At 37.7% G+C, this 20,231-nt stretch overlaps 1 protein-coding gene across 2 annotated transcripts in view; it reads left to right on the forward strand.

The window, feature by feature from the left end:
* Window positions 1-20,231, forward strand: part of sf3b3 (splicing factor 3b, subunit 3) — a 43,110-nt gene that overhangs the window by 5,746 nt on the left and 17,133 nt on the right. For both annotated transcript variants that reach the window (XM_041795801.1, XM_041795800.1), the window contains exons 10-21: window positions 1,289-1,454; window positions 1,584-1,679; window positions 6,091-6,163; window positions 9,700-9,851; window positions 10,089-10,244; window positions 11,028-11,183; window positions 11,307-11,450; window positions 11,634-11,756; window positions 11,976-12,130; window positions 12,926-13,100; window positions 14,738-14,943; window positions 16,988-17,144. In XM_041795801.1, the coding sequence (XP_041651735.1) occupies window positions 1,289-1,454; window positions 1,584-1,679; window positions 6,091-6,163; window positions 9,700-9,851; window positions 10,089-10,244; window positions 11,028-11,183; window positions 11,307-11,450; window positions 11,634-11,756; window positions 11,976-12,130; window positions 12,926-13,100; window positions 14,738-14,943; window positions 16,988-17,144 (1,759 nt within the window). The remainder of the gene's footprint in view (window positions 1-1,288; window positions 1,455-1,583; window positions 1,680-6,090; window positions 6,164-9,699; window positions 9,852-10,088; window positions 10,245-11,027; window positions 11,184-11,306; window positions 11,451-11,633; window positions 11,757-11,975; window positions 12,131-12,925; window positions 13,101-14,737; window positions 14,944-16,987; window positions 17,145-20,231) is intronic.

Below are 20,231 nucleotides of genomic sequence, written 5' to 3' on the forward strand. Positions count from 1 at the left end.
TTCATCTCTGAGTTAATTTGTACTGGTAGAACACTGCTTTGAACCTCTTTGTAGTCACATTTCTGGACTTGAAAAACTCCAGATTGCAGCAAAAAAAAAAACGGTCTTTAAGCCAGAAATATTACCAAAGTATCTTTTTATTGATTCAAGTTGCTGTTTTTATGCCTGTCTATATGCAGCAGCTGTGTTTTGAGAGTTGTGCATGCTTATCCATTCATTATTGAAACATTTTCATTCTTTTGAAACACAATATTTCACTAATACCCAGAGGGAAATACTCCATATTTTTGCTACAGATCTTTTTCAAATAGGGAATTAAAAAATCTAGGTTTTGAAGTAAATGTATAAGTCTTTATTTTCATATTTTGGCTACGATCTCAGTAGTTTCTCTCTTCTTGTTTTAATCATATATGTATTTATACACTTGTCATTTATTTATATTCAATTACTACTTACTTTTCAAAGTGTCATGAGTGTTAAAATTTGATAAATGCATGTGATTCAGATTTTGTAAATGCAGTAAGTAATCATGGTTAATGATCATGATCTCAATACCAATTAAAATAATTATGGTGTTTTTAATTGCCATAATCGAACGGCCTTACTGAGTACACCCTGGGCTGGTTGCAAGTCAATCACAGGGCTGACATGAAGAGAAAACGACTACACCAATTTTTTTTATTCTTTTCACCTGTGTTGTAAAGCACTACTTGTTTAATTATAACAAAAAATGATGTCTTAATATTGAACAATGTTATTGCACATGGCAAATTTTCCTATGCTGTACAAATATTTTCATCATGTCATACAGACCTTATACCTGTTCTCTAGAACAGGAGTTCTTAAAAATTTCAGCCTGTGGCCCCTCAAACAAAGTTGCAAGAGACCAGGGAGCCCCACTGTAGCTGAGTGTGGTGGAGGCATAGTTGAACATGCAATGAACATTCAAGAACAGTCATTGCAGACTAACATTTTATGTTGTTTTAAAACAAATTACCATGTTTTTATTTTGAATTTTTATAGAAATGGGTAATATAAACCATTTGAAATAATTTAAAAATAAATATAATATTATATTTTTTTTTTATGAAGCATTTCCCCCAAAGGGCTAGAAGTATGCCCCAGATTGTGATTTGAACCCTGTTGTTTAATGCAGGACAACTATTTTTCATTCAGAGGCTGAAACTTTCTTCAAATATACACTGAAATAATCAGAATAATCTAATGTAGTAATTCAAAGTTTTCTCTGACCTCTGTTGCTCATGCTGATCTTTTTTTCTTATTTTAGTTACCTTTACCAGATCGCTCACCTGGGTGACGATGATGAAGAACCTGAGTTCTCCTCTGCTATGCCACTTGAAGAGGGAGACACCTTCTTCTTCCAGCCCCGCCCCCTGAAGAACCTGGTGCTGGTGGATGAACAGGAGAGCTTGTCACCCATCATGTCTTGCCAGGTCAGTGTACTGTGTGCTAGATCATACTAATCCATCAGCTGTTTTGCTGTAGTTTGAGGCTAGTTTGAATTAAAATTTTAATTTAAATTAGAATTTTAAAAGCTTCCACTCTCGTGGTTTTTATGGCAGATTGCTGATTTGGCCAATGAAGACACACCTCAGTTGTATGTTGCCTGTGGACGAGGACCCCGGTCTACATTGAGGGTTCTCAGACATGGACTGGAGGTATGGACGCACAATTTACAGCATAACACATGAAGTCCTTGTAAGCAATTACAAGTACACACACACAGATTCTGCTGGCTGAAAAGTGATGATTTTCCCATGTCTCTTCTCTGAACAAAAGCTGAAGAGATTATTTCGATCTGAGTTCAGCACAAACACAAAGTTCTCTCAAATATACATTTCTGCATTAGATTACATTGCATTTCTGTGGCCAGAGAAGTCATTATTAAACAAATTTTCTCTTTTAATATCTTCTTGTTTTTAAAATTTTGATCAGTGTAATAAAGAAATATGATTGCTAAGACATGCAGTGTTAATTCTGTCTACTAAAAACTATAACAAAATGTTTTTCATGGGGAAGGCAAGACTAGGACTAGCTTAAAACAGCCCTTTCATGAAAACTTAACTTACTTTTTGTAAGATTTTTTTATTATCCTAGAGATTAATACAAGTTTTAATGGAAAAAGTATTTGGCCACCTAGCCATTACACTGACAGAGACTGTAATGACGTTGTTTTAACACATGTACTTTAATACAGAGTTGACCCCCCTTTTTGCAACTATAACATCCTCTGCTCTTCTTGAAAGTTTTTCCACAAGATTTTGGCCAGCATCTTCGTTCTAGTTTATCCCAAAGTTACTCGATGGGGTTGAGGTCAGGGCTCTGTCAGCCCAGTAAATCATAAAGTCCTTGCTTTGTGCACTGGGACACAGTCATGCTGGAATAGAAAAGGACTTTCCCCAAACTGTTGTCACAAAGTTGCAAACATAGCACTGCCCAGAATGTCTTGATATGCTGAAGCATTAAGATATCCATTAAGTGTAGAAGGGGTCTTGCCCAAACCCTGAAAAAGTGCCTCATACCATTATCCCTCCTCCACCAAGCTTCACAGTTGAAACAGTGCAGTCAGGCAGGTAACGTTCTCCTGGCATCAGCCAACACCAGACTTGTCCAACTGACTGCCAAACAGAAGTGTGATTTGTCAATCCACAGAACATGTGCCCAGTGCTCCACAATTCAGTATTTGTGTGCTTAACAACAGCCCATCCAGTGCTTGGCATTGAACTTGGTGATGTGAGGCTTCCATGCAGCTGCTCGGCCATGGAAACTTTTTGTGCACCATCTGCCTTAGCAATCGTTGACCCCGTTCTATGATTTTTACATGATCATCTGCTTCGTGGCTGAGTTGCTGTTGTTCCTAAATGCTTCCACTTTCTAACGTCAATTAAAGTTGACTGTCAAATATCTAGCAGTGCTTAAATTTCACAAACACTTTTATTGCAAAGATGGCATCGTATCACAGTACCATGGTTGAAGTTGCTGAGCTCTTCAGAACAACCGCTTTTATATCACAAATGTTTGCAAATGGAGATTACTTGCTTTATTTTATACAACTGTGGCAACGGGTCTGTTCGAAACACCTGAAGTCAATGATTAACTAGGGATGCACCGATATGAAAATTCTTGGCCGAAACCGAAAACCGAAAATGAGGAAACCAAGGCCGAAAACCGAAACACCAAAAGAAATTATTCTGCCAATTATTAGTACCATTGCATTTATGGCTATGACTGTGTATTAACCTCACTAAAATCAATTGCAATTGCAAAAATTAATATTAATGCTTCAAAGAATAAATCAATTACAGAATTATGTAAGTATTTATTGAGCACTTCATTCCAACAATTCACAATATAAAATAAAATGAAATACAAAATAAAATGTTTAACTTGACCCCACTCATTTATACATTAAATCGGTGGATCTCAACATTTTTCAGTCATGTACCCCCCTGCGAAGTATTTTTTCAGCCAAGTACCCCCTAAACAGCGCAAAGCTTTTTGGCCAAAAAGAAAGACATTAAAGAGTGCTGTGACAGCCGTTTGATTTATCAAACGTTGTAACTGATAAACACTTTCAAATTACAAATAATAGATTTTTTTTTCATACATTTTAAATGTTAAAAATGCATGACTAAAGACATGGCACATCTTCTCATCTCTAAATGTGGGAATTCAAATTAATGTAGCTGTTGAAAACAGTGACTGGAAAGGCTTTAAACCCAGAAGTGTGCAAAACTCTGCTAGGCTGCAGTGGTCTCTCTGGAACAATTTGGAAATAAAAACATAGAGCTAGAAAGGACTAAAGACCTGTATATAATAAACAAATTATAAAAAAGACTTCTCTCTTCTCAAACTGAAATCAGGAACTTAGTTATAGATCAGCATTTCTTCACAAAAAATACATTATAAACCTTTTTATGAAGGGAGTGATTGTGAATACAGTGACTGACAGGCATGTGCCAGTGTGGGTCAAACCATTCTGCCATGGGGGAGACTCAGGGGGTTTTAGGGTCATTAAATTTAAGACCCTACAAAATATTAACTCCAGTTTTTTAAACTTAAGGTCCTTACACTCTATACACAATTTTTTCATGCAAATTATTTACACAAAATATTTACATTTAGAACCTGTAGCGAGTCAAAGCAAGCTTCCACACCTGTAAGATCATTTTGCAGCGCGACATTGCTGCGGATATTTAAGTAGCACATTTACGCTCATATGGAAATGCTGGGCTGCCTGCTGCTTGTCTCCCTCTCTACCAGGCTAAAAAAAAAGAGGCATAAACACAAGCACTGATACAGACAGATATCAGGAGATGTCAAACATCAGGTGGTGTTGGAGAGGAGGACATTTTTGTTCCTCTGTCTGCCTTAAAAATCGGCACCACCACCACCTCATTTGCTCATTGGAGCAAAACGAAGCTGGAGCTGTTTCTAAAATAACGGGACTTTAGTGAAATATTTACCAACACAGTCTCCTCTGACCTCAGACAAACGACTTATAAATGCTCTGGATCAACCAGCTAAATGACTCCTCTGAACAGTCTGGAACAAAAAAAGGTGAGCCCGTCTGTGCGCTGTGGAGAGAGTTAACTCCTCTCACCACGAGCTTCAGCTGTGCAATATTATAAATCTTATTGATCATATTTGACATCGAATGAATGAAAAGTCAGTCCCTCCTCTTACAAACTTGGCTGGCACAGTGAATGAAACAGTGAAACAAAATGGCACTGATGTCCTGGCTGTGCATAAAAGTGCCGCATTGCGCACGGGTCGAAGGACAGAGAGGGACAAACCCATTTTTATCTTCCGCTTCAATAAATATCACTGTTTATCAGAGGACAGAGAAAACACACCGCAGACGTTCGCAGCACGAATGTGATTCTAGAATGTAATATACTCGTGTAGCTCCTGACGCGCAAAGAATGACGCTATTTTTCTTAAATAGTCGCATGTATTTTAAAATCTCACGTATCCCTTGAAGTGCCTTCACATATACATACCCCTGTTTGAGAACCACTGATCCAAGCACGTGCTGGCCACGGTTTTTACTTGCGTCAACACAACGTCGTGTTTCGGCCTTGTTGTTTCGGTGATAAAAGTCTTTCGGCCGAAAACCGAAAATGCACTTTTGGGCCATTTTCGGCCGAAAATTTTCGGTGGACGAATTTTCGGTGCATCCCAATAATTAACGGGTGTGGCCAAATACTTCTGTCCATATAGTGTATATCAGTGTTCATTTAATTTTATTAAAGTATTAATTTTGCATTAATATAAATGTTTTACAGTAATATTTTGATAATATGGATGATTTATATTGGTTCAAAGAAAATGGTTGTCTTGACTAAATGAAAGACTAAAATGTAAGGACTTTTTAGTGACAGAAAGTGGACTAAACTTCTTTTTGTATGTCTTCTTAAACTAGATTAAACTTTGAAGAGTGCAATTGACTAAAATGTGACTAAAACAGAAGACATTTTGATCTTAAGATTAAGACTACATTTAAAATAGCTACTAAAATTAACCTCACAGAAGAGTAACGTTATGTGTGCATGTGTGTTGTTTGATTACTAAGTCACATCAATAAGTGGTCTAAATGTGTACTGCAGTGGTTTTAATCCTAAGAACAGAAGTTGAAATTAAAGGAGCATGATGACTGAGTCGCTCTGCAAGAACGTTTTATATTGCTGCTTTTTTTTGCAGCGGAAGAGGATTATGTGCTTATTTGTGAGCTGGACGGTTTCTGATCTTATATTGTTGACTTACCACATGAAATAAACCATTAAAAAATTTCCAGTCCCTTTGATGCAGGAGGATATCTTTAAAATTCATTCCTAAATCCAAATAAAAACATTTTCCTTTGAGAAAGTCTTTCTTTGGATTAAAACTTAATTCCAGAGATACTTCTTACATCACACCTTTCTACATACACACACATCATTAGATCAAGCCTTTACAATGTAATGATAACATGCAAAGGTTAATAATTGTAAAATACTCTTTTTTTTCCCTCTGATTTTTTTCCCTCTTTTCTTTGCCCACTCTTTTCTGTGCTTTTCCTTTTTTTAGGTGTCAGAAATGGCTGTGTCAGAGCTGCCCGGTAACCCCAACGCTGTGTGGACTGTACGCAGACATGTGGAAGGTAATGTTCTTTTTAAACTCCCTCAATGTTACGGTACAGTTCACCTGAGGGCTTTCTAAAAAATTACTTTGACACAGTGTAGATTTATGCAACCGTCATTTCAAGCCATTAGCATCACATAAAACAGCAAGTTAGACTTTCTTGCTTAGTGATTAGTATTTTATTAACATTTCAGTCAACACAAGACCTAGGAGAACTTGCATGAACATGTTTTTAATTTCCTTGCTTTCATGTGGGAAATTATAAAGTGAGTCTTTTTATGAAGTCATTTGTTACCTTGAAACAATTTCACTGCTTTTATTTTTCTGATGAAAACAAATGTCCTGCCTTTGTTTTTCTGATGAAAACAAATGTCCTGCAGGCAGCTGAAGGAAATTGTTAATGTTTAACACATTGAAAAACTGATCTCATTAAAAAGGCTTTCATTAGTTTCACAGCTGAAAGCATGATGTAAGGTATTTGAGGTCAGTGTTTCTAGTTTGATTAATGATTTTGTTTCAACCTGTTTAGTGCAGTGCAAGACACAAAAAAAGTGTAGGATGTGGCAGCTCACTTGCTTCGCAGTGAGTGAGAATCATCAATCCAGTCTATCATAAAAAACAGAACTTCCAGAGGCTTTATCCTGTGATGTTTGTTTTAGTGGTTCAAAGAATACTCCTGCATGCTGTCCAACCTGCAAAAACGAGGTGATAATTTGCAATATTTCGGTAAAAGACCTTTATCAGGCTAACACTAGACTTTTATCTGGCAAACATTATGCCATTATTTTTTAATGATGTCAGGATAATATTTTAATTGACTTATTGCAGCTCATAAAAACATGGGTGGTGCCGAGTACGAGCTAACTGTAGGCCATCATTTAAATGATCCTCTTTAAATTGGTTTAGCCAAGATGTAAAAACACCAGAATGGCACAGATTCGGGGTTATGAAACAGAAGCAAATGCAAAAAAAAAAAAGGATCAAAACAAAAAAACTAGAATTACTACCTGATGGTTCTAAGCCTCTGCATGGTTAGGATGGCTGGACATGGAGTAAGTAAAGGGTGGATGGACAAGAATGGCTGGGCTGGTTTTTGACCTTGTATCTCCAAAAATGTAATCAGTTCATCCTTGAATCTGTGTGCATTTATGCAAAGTCTAAAGAGGATCCCTTGAAAGCACTCTTGAGGTACCTTTGTGACATGAATGGCTCATTCTTCATTTTGTTTTCTTTCTGTCGTTTTACTCCAACAAAAATTTCTGAATGAAGGAATTCAGTGGGTTGTTTAGGACATGTCTAATATGGTGACAAATTTGCAGAAATGTTGAACCCAAAACAAAGTCTACTGAATGCATTAGGGTTGTACACTATTGACTTTTGTCAGTACCCATTACGCCAAAATTTACAATTTAATTTTAGTCATTACCCATATTGATATTAATATTTTGCTGATACTGATACAGACGTAAAACATCCGCCCTTAAAACAAACTGTTTAAGGTTTTTGGGTGAACAAATTAACAAATTTCAGTCCTTGAAAGTAGGGCTGCAGTAATCCATTCTTTTTGTAATCGAGTACTCTATTAGGAAATACTGCTTTTTTTTTTTTTAAATCAGTCACATTTGCTTTTTTAAGAGAAGTATTACTAGACAAATGAGAAAAGAAGCTGGGTCTCTTAAATGAACTACTTCTATATTAAAAATTGGTATTAACAGGTTCTCTAAAGAAAATATATTTAACAAAGTGAAACGAAGTTCTGATGGCAATTTGCATTTCTTGAAGTTACAAGGAAAGAAAGTTAAATAATTAAATTCGATTTTGCCATATTTGGGAGTTTAGGGATCCTCTGCCAGGAAATTTGGGGTTCTAACATGTTATTTCTTCTATTCAAGTTTATTTCTATTTTCCAATTTGTCATTGAAGTAAAAGGACACTTAATCATTTTAACATCCTCTAGTTTATGCATGAACGTCACATTCTAGCAACAATTAAGCTAAGGGTGTTCACTTTTATTTTTTGCACATTTTTGTTTGTGAGTTCATCCACCAAAAAAATATGAACTTTTAAGACTATCCACTGACATGGAGAACACATTTTAAGGGCTAAAGCTGCTTCTGTGACCTGTTGAATCCTGACTGTATGATAATGAACTTTAACCTATTTAGTCTCAGTCACTGACTGTGGCAGTAGCGTGTTTCTGTTTTATTGGTGTCAGTTCATTATCAATATAAGTCTTATCAAATTATTCGGGATGCTGAAACTTTTTTAAAAAATACGCTGCAATCAAGATGTCAGTACGCTGAACTTAAATAATTTATCATTAAATGTATAACTTGCGGGGGCCGCAGATGGTGGAGTGGTTTAAGGTGATACCCACTATGCGGGTGGCCCGGGTTCAAATCCAGCCTGTGGCCCTTTACCCCATGTCTCCCCTCACTCTCTTCCCTGTTTCTGAGTCTATCCACTGTCCTTCCTCTATCTAATAAAGGCATGAAAAGGTTCAAAAATAAATCTTAAAAAAAAAAAAAAAAGTATGATGTGTGCACGCACAAGAGAGAGAGAGGGAAAGCGCCAAAACAGGACTTGAACCGTGAAGCCAGACAATGTTCTGTAAACCTTCGGGTCAATCAGAGAAGTTTGTGAAATGCCCTGAAGTCCGCAGACACAAACTGAGCGTTGTCTCACACCAGCGAGTCATGCAGGCAGTGTGTTAACTCTGAGATCTGTGTAGGTTCATCCGTGCAGGCATAGTGGCTTATTTGCCATGAAGCCACAGCAAGTAGATGCGTAAAAGCGCAGGATGCGGGCCTGTCAATGACACTACATCAACGTCTCCTCCCTCGTGATTTTCCTGCCTCACATCATGCATGTTACATTATTGTAACAGCGAAAACAAGTGCATTGTGCCACACAAATAACCGATTTAAGCGAAACCTTGATGTGGATAATTTGCCTCGAGGATTTTTTGAACCATATCACTTGAATAAATAAAAGGAATTGTTTCAGCCCTACTTGAAACATTTTAAAGTGTAAGGAATGATGATAAATAAAGAAAAGGAATTAAGCTGATCTAGGTGTTTTGGTCAAGCCCGAAACTCCAGTAACTTCTTTGTTAGTACAGCCATTATTTACAGCTGATAAAGATATATGTTTATAGCAAAAATTTGGTTGTAAATATGGCCCCAAAATCTCAATATCTGCCAACAGCAATAATTCACTTTTTGAACTAGTAACCGCCATTACAGACATATCAATAATATTGTGCATCCCTTGAAGGGAATTATTTTTCAATAGGAAAAGGGAGACATGCACAGTCTGTCTTTTTAGCTATATTTATGTAATACTCATTCTGGTGCATGTCGATAAGGTTTTTATCACACACATCAGCTTAAGTAGGATAAGTCATGATTTAATCAGGTTTAAATTAAAGCAACTTCTAAGATACAATACCTCTCCATTGTGTTATCTCTACCTAGATTTAAAAATTCTAGCCCACCCTTGGCACTATTCAGCCAACTCTCGTTTACCTTTCAGTAATTTTCCTTTTTTATTTAGATGAGTTTGATGCCTACATCATCGTGTCATTCGTGAACGCCACTCTGGTTCTGTCCATTGGAGAAACTGTAGAGGAAGTGACGGACTCTGGATTTCTGGGAACAACGCCTACTCTCTCTTGCTCCCTGCTTGGAGAAGATGCCCTGGTGCAGGTGGGTACAATGTGCCTCTTATATTATCCTGATGAATGTTTTGGAGATACAGAATAGCTACCTGAGTAATTTTTAGAGCTAGTTATAAAAGAATTTCCAATCCAAACCCATAAAATATTTACTACTTTGTTGCTGTGATTTGTTGCCAGCAGAGTTAAATGAGATCTTTGTTAAACTAACGTACTACTTCTTTGCCTTCATCATATTTCTTCTTCTCTACACTCTGTTTCTTCATAGGTATACCCAGATGGTATCCGCCACATCAGAGCTGACAAGCGTGTAAATGAGTGGAAGACTCCTGGCAAAAAGACTATTGTCCGCTGTGCTGTGAACCAGAGACAGGTCGTCATCGCACTCACTGGAGGGGAGCTGGTCTACTTTGAGATGGACCCGGTAAGATTATATAGGACTTGTATTTTTGTTAATTTCCACTTAGTTCACAATAACATATGACCACAGAGAAGGAGGGGATGAATGAGTTATTTTGATTTTGTTGAGTTATGGCGCTGCTTAGACTGCGTGATCATCATTTCATAACTTAGTAAAAAATATCAACGTTTTTTGAATAGCACTTTTCTTGTCATCTGACTACTGGAAGTGCTTTTAAAACTGCAGGTTGCGCTTATCCATGAACACCACTTTCACTCAACTGATATCAGTATTGACTTATCCCATTTATGCCACATTCACTTCCTGCAGTGGGAGCAGTTTTCCCCAAGGACTCTGACACTCTGCCACTGAACCACAGCTGCCCCATAATCAGGCGTAACAGCCTTTGTTTCAAAAACCATAAATTACTTTTAGTCTGCCTTGGCCTCAAACATGAAATATCTGAGTTTAGTCCCACCAGAACAAAGTCTTCTCTATTAATAACTTGTTTGCAGAACACTTGACCCAAATCAACAGATGGTTTTTAGAGACTAAACCCCTCCTTGGGTTAAATCTGATGTCAAGTCTGACTGCAAGCTTGGCGCAAGACTCCTTGCTAAATTGCAATAATCAAACCATGTGAGAATATGAATGATATGAATGGCAAGTGCAGTCATAATGGCATATTTGAATGTGAAGAGAAATCATGCTAGATCAATCTCAGGAATCATGGTAGTCACAGAAAAGATATTTTCTGTGTCATATTTCTGCCTCTGTCTTGATCTTCCTTTTCTGTCTACCTTATAGTCGGGCCAGCTGAATGAGTACACTGAGAGGAAAGAGATGTCTGCAGATGTGGTGTGCATGAGCCTGGCTAATGTTCCACCTGGTGAGCAACGTTCAAGATTCCTCGCTGTGGGACTGGTTGACAACACTGTCCGAATCATCTCCTTGGACCCTTCGGTAGGAACAGAGTTTCTGCAGTATAGCAAACACCAGCATCTGTTTGGCTCAAACATGTCTGCTTCCATGGCTTCCATCTGTAATTTTAAACAGTCATGAACCTCTGAATCTTTACATTTACAGGATTGCCTACAACCATTGAGCATGCAGGCCCTACCAGCCCAACCAGAGAGTCTGTGTATTGTTGAGATGGGTGGAGTTGAGAAACAGGATGAGCTCGGAGAAAAGGGAACCATCGGCTTCCTCTACCTTAACATAGGACTTCAGGTATTCTGTCTCATTCAACAAACAGTTCAAGGGTTTAGTTATAAAATCAAAAAAGATTCGTTATTTTAGCTTTTTCTCATAGATTTTTTGCGTACTTGATGAATTTGGAGGAAACAAAGCAGTGGTCTGAAATATCTGATTTTTTTCTACCCTGGACTGATGTGTGTTTTTGATCTTTATCAGAACGGTGTGCTCCTGAGGACGGTGCTGGACCCTGTGACAGGTGACCTGTCAGATACCAGAACACGCTACCTGGGGTCGCGACCTGTCAAACTCTTCAGAGTCAGGATGCAGGGACAAGAAGCTGTATGTGCCTCAAACATTTACCTTTAATCAATATTAAAATAATCAATTCATTAATCAGTTTATTAAATCAATCAACTCATTCAATCCATTAGTTAGTATTCATCAATATTAAGATATTTTATATAATATACCTATATATAATATATATGACATGTAGTTTTAAAGATCAAGTCATCATTAGGGGAATCTTACGATGTCTGTCTCTCTCATCTCTGACAGGTGCTGGCCATGTCCAGTCGCTCCTGGCTCAGCTATTCATACCAGTCTCGCTTCCACCTGACCCCTCTGTCATATGAAACTCTGGAGTATGCATCTGGCTTTGCGTCAGAGCAATGCCCTGAAGGCATTGTGGCCATTTCCACCAACACACTGAGGTATGGATACCATCTGTCAAACTAACCTCCACTGCCTTGTAGTCATGAATTGTTGAGTAGCACGTCTGGAAAGGGAGATGAAGAATCTGACTAGTTGTGATGTTGCAGAGATGCACCACAGCTATTAATGAGCAGGTGTAAACCCAACATCTTCTTAACATTTTGTCCCAAACAAAAACATTTCAGATTCATCTTTTTTTCTCTAATGTATCACACAGTTCTGTATTTATTTAACTTAAAAGTCAGACCTAAAAATTAGATAATGACACCACAAATAATTTTGTTCATTGTGTGGCTGCCAGTTGAACTCTTTGGCCTTAAACTTGGCCAGTCTTCCTTTGAACTTCGTAAAAAATTAATTTATCATGCATCTGAAAACCCCACGGTCGATGCTTTCAGCATAACAGATTTAGACCAGTTTCACTCACTGAAAGAAAAGCTGCCAAAGCTTATTGTTTGATCTTTTTTTGTTCATAACTGATATCCAGGGTTATTTTAAAAAGTTACAACTAGGAGGAAGCCTTGTGCATTTTTTTTTTTCTGAGAGAATCTTGTAGTGTATTCTCCTTTAAACAGTAGTGAAGAAACACTTTGCACTTAGGATCAAGACCAACAATACTAATGCCTGCAGCAGATCCAGTTTAATTCATGATAATAATTAAGCTAAGTATTGGTAAAATTGGAACGCAAGGCCAGATATATTACAGCACAACACTATTCAACCAAAGTCTTCTTCATCACTAGTGCTCTGCTGTTTTCCTTTTCTGTTCCTTCATTTCATTGTTTGTTTAACAGAATCTTGGCTTTGGAGAAGCTAGGAGCCGTCTTCAACCAGGTGGCGTTTCCTCTGCAATACACTCCCAGGAAATTTGTCATCCACCCAGAAACCAACAACCTGATTTTAATCGAGACTGACCACAATGCCTACACTGAAGCAACCAAAGCTCAGAGAAAGCAACAGATGGCTGAGGTAAGAGCTGCAACTTTGTTGTCAGTATGGGGCATTGATGCCTCTGTGTAAACTTAGACCAGCTTCTGATTAGCATGGTGAGCTGAAACAATGTGCATTTCTGAACATTTTGTCTGACCTGTAGTAAATGCAGCAATTTGGTAAATTCTCTAAGGTGGGCTTGTTCTGGTAAAAATCTAATAATATCAGTCCCTTTTTTGATACCATGGCAGGCCCCCATCATTGCACTGCTCTCCACATACATATGAAATAGTCGGCCTGTGGGAAAAAAGTAGCCAGGTGGGTCTGAGAGCTTGCCTCCATGGTTCGTCAAATAAAGATAAGCACAAGAAGGCATCTGAGGGAGCTGGCCCAGGAAATTTTGAGCATCCAACACTTAATTCCCCGAAACCCAGTGACTTTTCAAGGCAACAGCTTGTTGTGTGAATTCAGTTATGTGAAAGACAATATAGTTCTTCACTAATTACCAAAAAAATCTACTAATTCTTGCATTAAGTTGATATTGTTGCATTATTTGATGTGTAGTTTTACATTTTAATATTAGAAATAAATGGTTACATTTAAAAGACAGTGTCATGAAAGAATAGTGTTTTCAGCTTTAACCACTTAGATTAAATGATGACTTAAAAATATGGCAGAAACTCAGTACAAGTTGTTGCTCCTGCTTTTTCAGACTGCTTAATGTGGTCAGGTGTGGACTGACTATCATGTGCTTGCTCATGGTCTGCCATCTCTGGAGCTTGGAAATGCTTTATGCTATCACTATTGAGGAAAGGACTCATTGTATTTTGAATAAATGTTGGACTAATGTACTGTTAAGGGGCCATTGTGTTGTTCGATGTTTATTGTGTTTACTTGCTACTTGTTTCATGTCTGGGCACCCTCCCAAAAGCTTTTGGAAGCGTGTCTGGGATGTCATTTTCATGTGTCTTGTTTAGCTTGGGTTGTTTTATCGCAGTTGTTTTTGGCTAATCCAATCAAAAGGTAAAAATGAAATACATAAAGAGTGACCTCACATTTTAAGGAGGTAAGTTTTATTATTAAGTTGCAAAGAATGTAAAAATCATTACAATTGAGGCTGATACACTGTTTAACCAAATCTTAATTATAGGCTACAGAAAAAGCTAGTCATAATTTTTTGTCTTTATTTAGTCAAGAGGTGAAAAGTAGAAAACTGTAAATAACCGACGGCTAGTCAGCTGCTCATCTCACAGCTGCCAGCACTCATGAAAAGTCCTGATAATCAGGTAATGTCTTGTTTTCTATTACAAAAAAAATGGCGAAAAATTCCTGAGCAAATATGTTGGCACTGAATGTTATCGATGTATTTGTGGATTTTTTTAATAGTGCTCTTTTTCTTAGCTGGCAGCAGTGTTAGTTAAAGTGTGACTGAGCATCTTAAGTTTTTAAAAAGTTTGGAACCTTTTGATTCATTTGCTTATTGAAATAACGAAAACACCTATGCTGACCTACTTTTTTACACTTAATTTATTTCAAACCTTTGTTTCTTTGGGTTTTTTTTCCTTCACACAGCTTCATTTTCAAGTTTTGTCGAAGTAGCTTTTCTCGAGTTGGTGCAGAGCCGTGATTAGCCCTCCTGCTGACCTGCTTTGCTGTTTATTTTCTGGCCTCTGCAGGAGATGGTGGAGGCTGCTGGTGAGGATGAAAGAGAGCTTGCTGCTGAGATGGCTGCTGCCTTCCTTAATGAGAATCTCCCAGAAGCAATTTTTGGGTCCCCTAAAGCAGGAGCGGGACAGTGGGCGTCACTGGTGCGCCTTGTCAACCCCATACAGGGTTCAACACTGGACTTAGTGCAGCTGGAGCAGAACGAAGCTGCATTCAGGTAAGCGAGTTTAAATCATAAATAATTTTTTTTCATGAACAATGAGGCAGTTTGGACTTCACATGGAACAAAGGATGTGATGGAACAAAGGGATTGAGACATTTCTTTTGAAATAAAAACACATTATGCTTATGACTTATGCTGCACATTGACACATATGTGGCAAACTGAAGAATAGCTTCATGACCCACTTTTTGGCTCCTGACCCACTAGTTGAGAACCAAGGTTTTCAGATACATAATGAGTTTAAGGGGTTGAGCTAACCGCTTGCATTTATTCAATTTTATTTTTTTATTCAAACAGTCTAAACGGTTTAAATAATTAGCATTAAGCTGAAGCTGTGCCCTCCTATGCTGTCCATGGCTTTTTATGTTGCTAGTATTGTATCTCAAAATATGATGCACTTCAGAAAACTAATGGAGTTTACCAGTCTTGATGGCAGTTTAAATCAAGTCACTAGTGTGTAATCTGTGGAAGGTTGTAGCCTGTAGCACTGCACTGTGTGCACCTTAAAGCTCCAGGTATTTGTGAAAGTCATACCATTTACATCCTTTAACTCTTGTGATAAATGTTCTTGTAGAGGCCAGAGAGAGCACCTGTGGAAATTATTCATGGGATGAGACACTGAACCTGTTTAAGTGTTTTGTCCCTTTGTAACCATTACTGGGTGTTACTTCAGTATCTGCAATGGAGCTGAGAAAATGAACTGTTTCATTTTGTTCACTTTTTTCTATTTGTCTCTTTGTTTCTTTTTAAACCTACAGTTAAACTAGCATCCTTTGGAGCATGAGCTGTGCATACATTTCTTGTAGTCATGGAAGTTGTTGGTGTAACGAGGATGAAATACTTCCAAAATGCTTAACCTGCACAGACCTACCAGAGCACTGAGGGCAGAGGTGTAGAACACACACATGCTGCTGTAAACACAGGATATCATAGAGCTGAGCTAAATATATTGGTCCCATTGATCAGCCACTTGTCACCAATCTCTTGCTCTATTAGTCTGACTCAAACCGGTACCTGGATTGGCTTGGCTCGTCCCTTAACAACATATCTGTTTTCTGTTTCTGTTCTTAGGTTAAATTTCAATCAAGTGTTTCAAAAAATGGTTTTACAGAAGCTCAAAGGGATTAATTTACAGAAAGAAAGGGGGTTAAATTTTATGAAAGGATGAGACGAGATTACACATGATTAACAGTTACAGAAACGGACCACACTGAAGTTCTGGTGAAGATTTTTATTTTGTGTGTTACATGGCTGTGGTGGGGTCACTTAAGGTAACAGAGACCAGATCCTGACTGTGAACTGTTTCCTGTTTGTGAGGTCTTTTTCATTGATTGAAGTCAGCCCCCAAAATTCCAAGAACCTTGTCACTGTTTCTTAACTGGCTGAATATTTTTGGCAACAGTTCATGTCCTTAGATGCTCAATTGGACAAAGGAACATTCAGGGAATCATGTTTTATTATGTGTGTGGGATTATATAACCAAGAAGAAAGAACTTTTTTGTGGGGATTTCATAGGAAAGGAAGCTTTTAATAGACCTGAATTATTATGTTTTATTGTCTTTCTACACTGGCAGCTAGGATGTTTGTAACTTTTAACATCTCTATACTCTTAAGTGTTTTTTAGACTTTTGACATTTAGCATATAGACAGTTTTATTTGAAATAAATACTTTGTCTTTAACCAGTTTAAAACGTAGAACTTTATCAGTCATTTCTATTAGACATGATTAGTTATCTTACACAAAATTTTTTAGTCTGGAAATCATCCTGCAGAACTTTTATCCACCTATAGTATGGAAGTCTAGTGGAAGCATTGAAGCATTGTGTTCTGCCATAACAAAATTTCATTTTTAACCATGAAAGATAACTTGCATATGGATTATTTGAGTAAAGCTTTATCTATCCTGAGGCAGCTTCAATTTATATTAGATATACTGATTTCCACAAGAAACCACTGATAGTCTTTGCAGATGTTTTTTTATGAGTGCCTGAAATTCATGTTTCTGTCGTCCCCTTTCCCTGTTTTTGATATTTTTCAGTGTTGCTGTGTGTCGTTTCACCAACACTGGGGATGATTGGTACGTTTTGGTGGGTGTTGCAAGAGACATGATTCTAAACCCCAGATCAGTGGGTGGTGGCTTTATCTATACGTATCGCCTCACTGGTGGAGGAGAGAAACTGGAGTTTGTGCACAAGGTAAGTTTGACATTTCTGATAAACATAATGTGAGGATTTTTTTCACTGGTATAAAAACCGACTAAATTAAATACTAATGCCTCATTGTGGTCTACAAGAGCAAAACAGACCATCAATTAGAAGAGACTATTTCTGAAAAGTTACTTTGACTGGCCATCCCCATTGTTGCTGGATTTGATTGTGACAAAATAATTGCCATCAGGCTGAGTGTAGAGCAGGCCTATCCGGCCTAGGGGCCACGAGCGGCCCAGAACCAACCCCCAAGTGTCCCAGCCAGTGGTCATTCCAGAGATGCAGAGGGCAACCTGTTTCACAAGTTTTCATAAATTCCCACAGTATTTCAGGCTATGAATGCAACACTCCGTGTGTAGCCTAGCAACAGTCTAACTACATTGACTGCGTTGTTTTGAAGCATGGCTAGCAATGCTGACAGAAGTAGCCCCAAGATACCCAGTATAAAACATGTCCTTTTCAGCTGTTGCTACAACTGTGCAAATTTTATTTTTTATGCACTTTAAGATATGCATGGGTAAGATGTGACAAATTATTTACAGACTGTCATTTTATTTTTTCATTCTTTTTATTTTGTTTTATTCAAGTGAAAAAAAACATTTCTTCTACCTCAGGTTCTGTTCAAATACAGCTCTGTTGTTGTATTTTCATGCACTTTTTGATGTGCTTTTGTCATGTTGTCAAATTTAAAAGGGAGATTATGAAAAAAGTGGACACTCGCTTTTCATGTAGTCGTTGCTGTATAACACCATCAAAAGAAAATAACCCTCTTTGACTTGAGATGAATCTTCATCCAGAACAGCAACATCTTTTCTTCATTTGCCTGTAGGAGGTGAAACAAGTGTAATTACACATGAGCACATCTAAACCACATCTGCTGTTTCTTACCTTGACATTAAGTGGTACAGGCAATCAAGGAACCACAGATTAAAAACCTGTAGGTCTACAGCCATTGGGATTAAGCCTGATTTAAATCATTTATAAATTACATTAATTCCCAATATTAGAGATGGCAGATTTTTAAAAATGCACACAGAGCAAAGGGGTTAAGCCTAAATGAATTGACATTTTCCATCATCACTGATGTGAAACAGCTGAGCTCACTTTTCCCAACAAGGAACGACGATGTTTTCACATGATCATTACGTTTGGAGCAAAGGGTGCTGATTATAAATGAAATTTAGGTTAGTAGGTCACGGTTGGAGATGAAAGCTTTGACTTAAAAGAGAGAAAGTCTTCAAAAAAAAAAACATGGCAGGACAACCACCAGGAAAACCTAATGACACCAAATGCAGATGTTACTGCCCAGGAACCATGCGCACCGCTGCTTTGTTGTTCCCTGGAAACACCAGTAACAGAGTCCATCAGTTCAGACAGTACACATTCATTTTTAAAGTGGTTTCCAAATGGTTTCAAAGGGAAATGAGTCAATTGTTTTTATTGTAGCATGGTGTCATCAACTATTTTAACGGTTGAGGAAATTCCCAACCACTTAGCCCGATTTTGGCCCAGCTGTTCAAAAGTATTCTTACAGAATTACAGCTTTTGGATGGAAATAAATCTTAAAGACTTTGAAATAGTTCAAATAACATGGCATATTTACATGTAGTGGGTGTTTTAAGACTTTGTAAATACATTTTTTTACTGGTGCTGATTTTCTTCTGGGACAAAATAGTTAATGTATGATATTTGTTCCAAAAGAAAAGAAAACAAGGATTTTGTCCTTATACAGTATGGCACAAATACGGATGCCCAGACCAAGCACAAATACTTAAATTTGGGTATTCAAGTATACCGAATACAAATATGAATACTTATTAATTACTTAAAGTTACTGCAATTCATTTGAAAGCTTGATGGTCCTCTTCCTACGAACATTTTAGGTTGTTCAGCATTGAACAATGCAGAACCAGGTTTTAATCTACATACTTTTGTTGGCTTTAAAAGGACATCAGTTATTCATGTTTTTTAAAGTCTTTTTAAACCACCTCAGTGAAAATCAAAACATAGTATAAACAATAAATCCACAGTTCTGCAGTAATGGGTTAGGGCAGGCCTATTAAATTAGCGGCCCTGGGGCCATATACGGCCCAGATCCAACCCCCAAGTGGCCCAGCCTGTGGTCATGCCAGAGATGCAGAGGGCAACCTGTTTTGCAAGTTTTCATAAATTCCCACGGTTTTCCAAAACGTGAATGCAACACTCCGTGTGTAGCCTAGCAACAGTCTAACTACATTGCATTGCGTTGTTTTGAAGCGTGGCTAGCGATGCTGACAGAAGTAGCCCCAAGATACCCAGTATAAATCATGTCCTCCTCAACTGTAGCTACAACTGCGCAAATTTTATTTTTTATGCACTTTAAGATATGCCTGGGCAAGATGTGACCAGAATTGTTATTTACAGAATTTAATTTAATTTTTTTCATTCTATTTATTTTATTCAAGTGAGGAAAAAAAAAAAAAAACATTTCTACTACCTCAGGTTATGTTCAAAACAGCTCTGTTGTCGTGTTTTTCTGCACTTTTTGATGTGCTTTTGTCATGGTGCCAAATTTAATAGGGAGACTAAATAAAAGTACATATTTTTCATCAAATTGGTCTGAAATGGTTAGAAATTTGACACTGCCAGCTGCTTACTGGGCGCCGAAAATGTCTGGCCTGGCTACATTTCTTGACTTTAAAATTTGGCCCAGTTGGATTTGAATTGAATAGCCCTGGGTTAGGGGTTTCTTCACTGAGTGCTGATGCTTTGTAGGGCACAAGTATCTTGTGTTTACTCAGAAGCTATCAGAGTCAAACTCTGAGTGGTTAGCATCACAAAGTTTACATAAGGAGACAGATGCATCAGAGGTTTACACTGCTGCCCATAAACATAATACTGATACGGTAAAAGAATCAGCAAAACATTGAGGTACTTTGGGGTTTTTTGTATGCATATTTCCTCTTTGGTTTAAAAATAATGTGACAGGATTGATGTTCAAGCCACACATTTAAGCTTAAACATGAATCGGTGAAGTGATATGCCTGTTTGAAGGCCCACAGCAAAACCATACAGTAGACTTAAGTGACCTTATTT

Source organism: Cheilinus undulatus, linkage group 9 (assembly GCF_018320785.1).
Source record: "Cheilinus undulatus linkage group 9, ASM1832078v1, whole genome shotgun sequence".
NCBI lineage: Eukaryota > Metazoa > Chordata > Actinopteri > Labriformes > Labridae > Cheilinus > Cheilinus undulatus.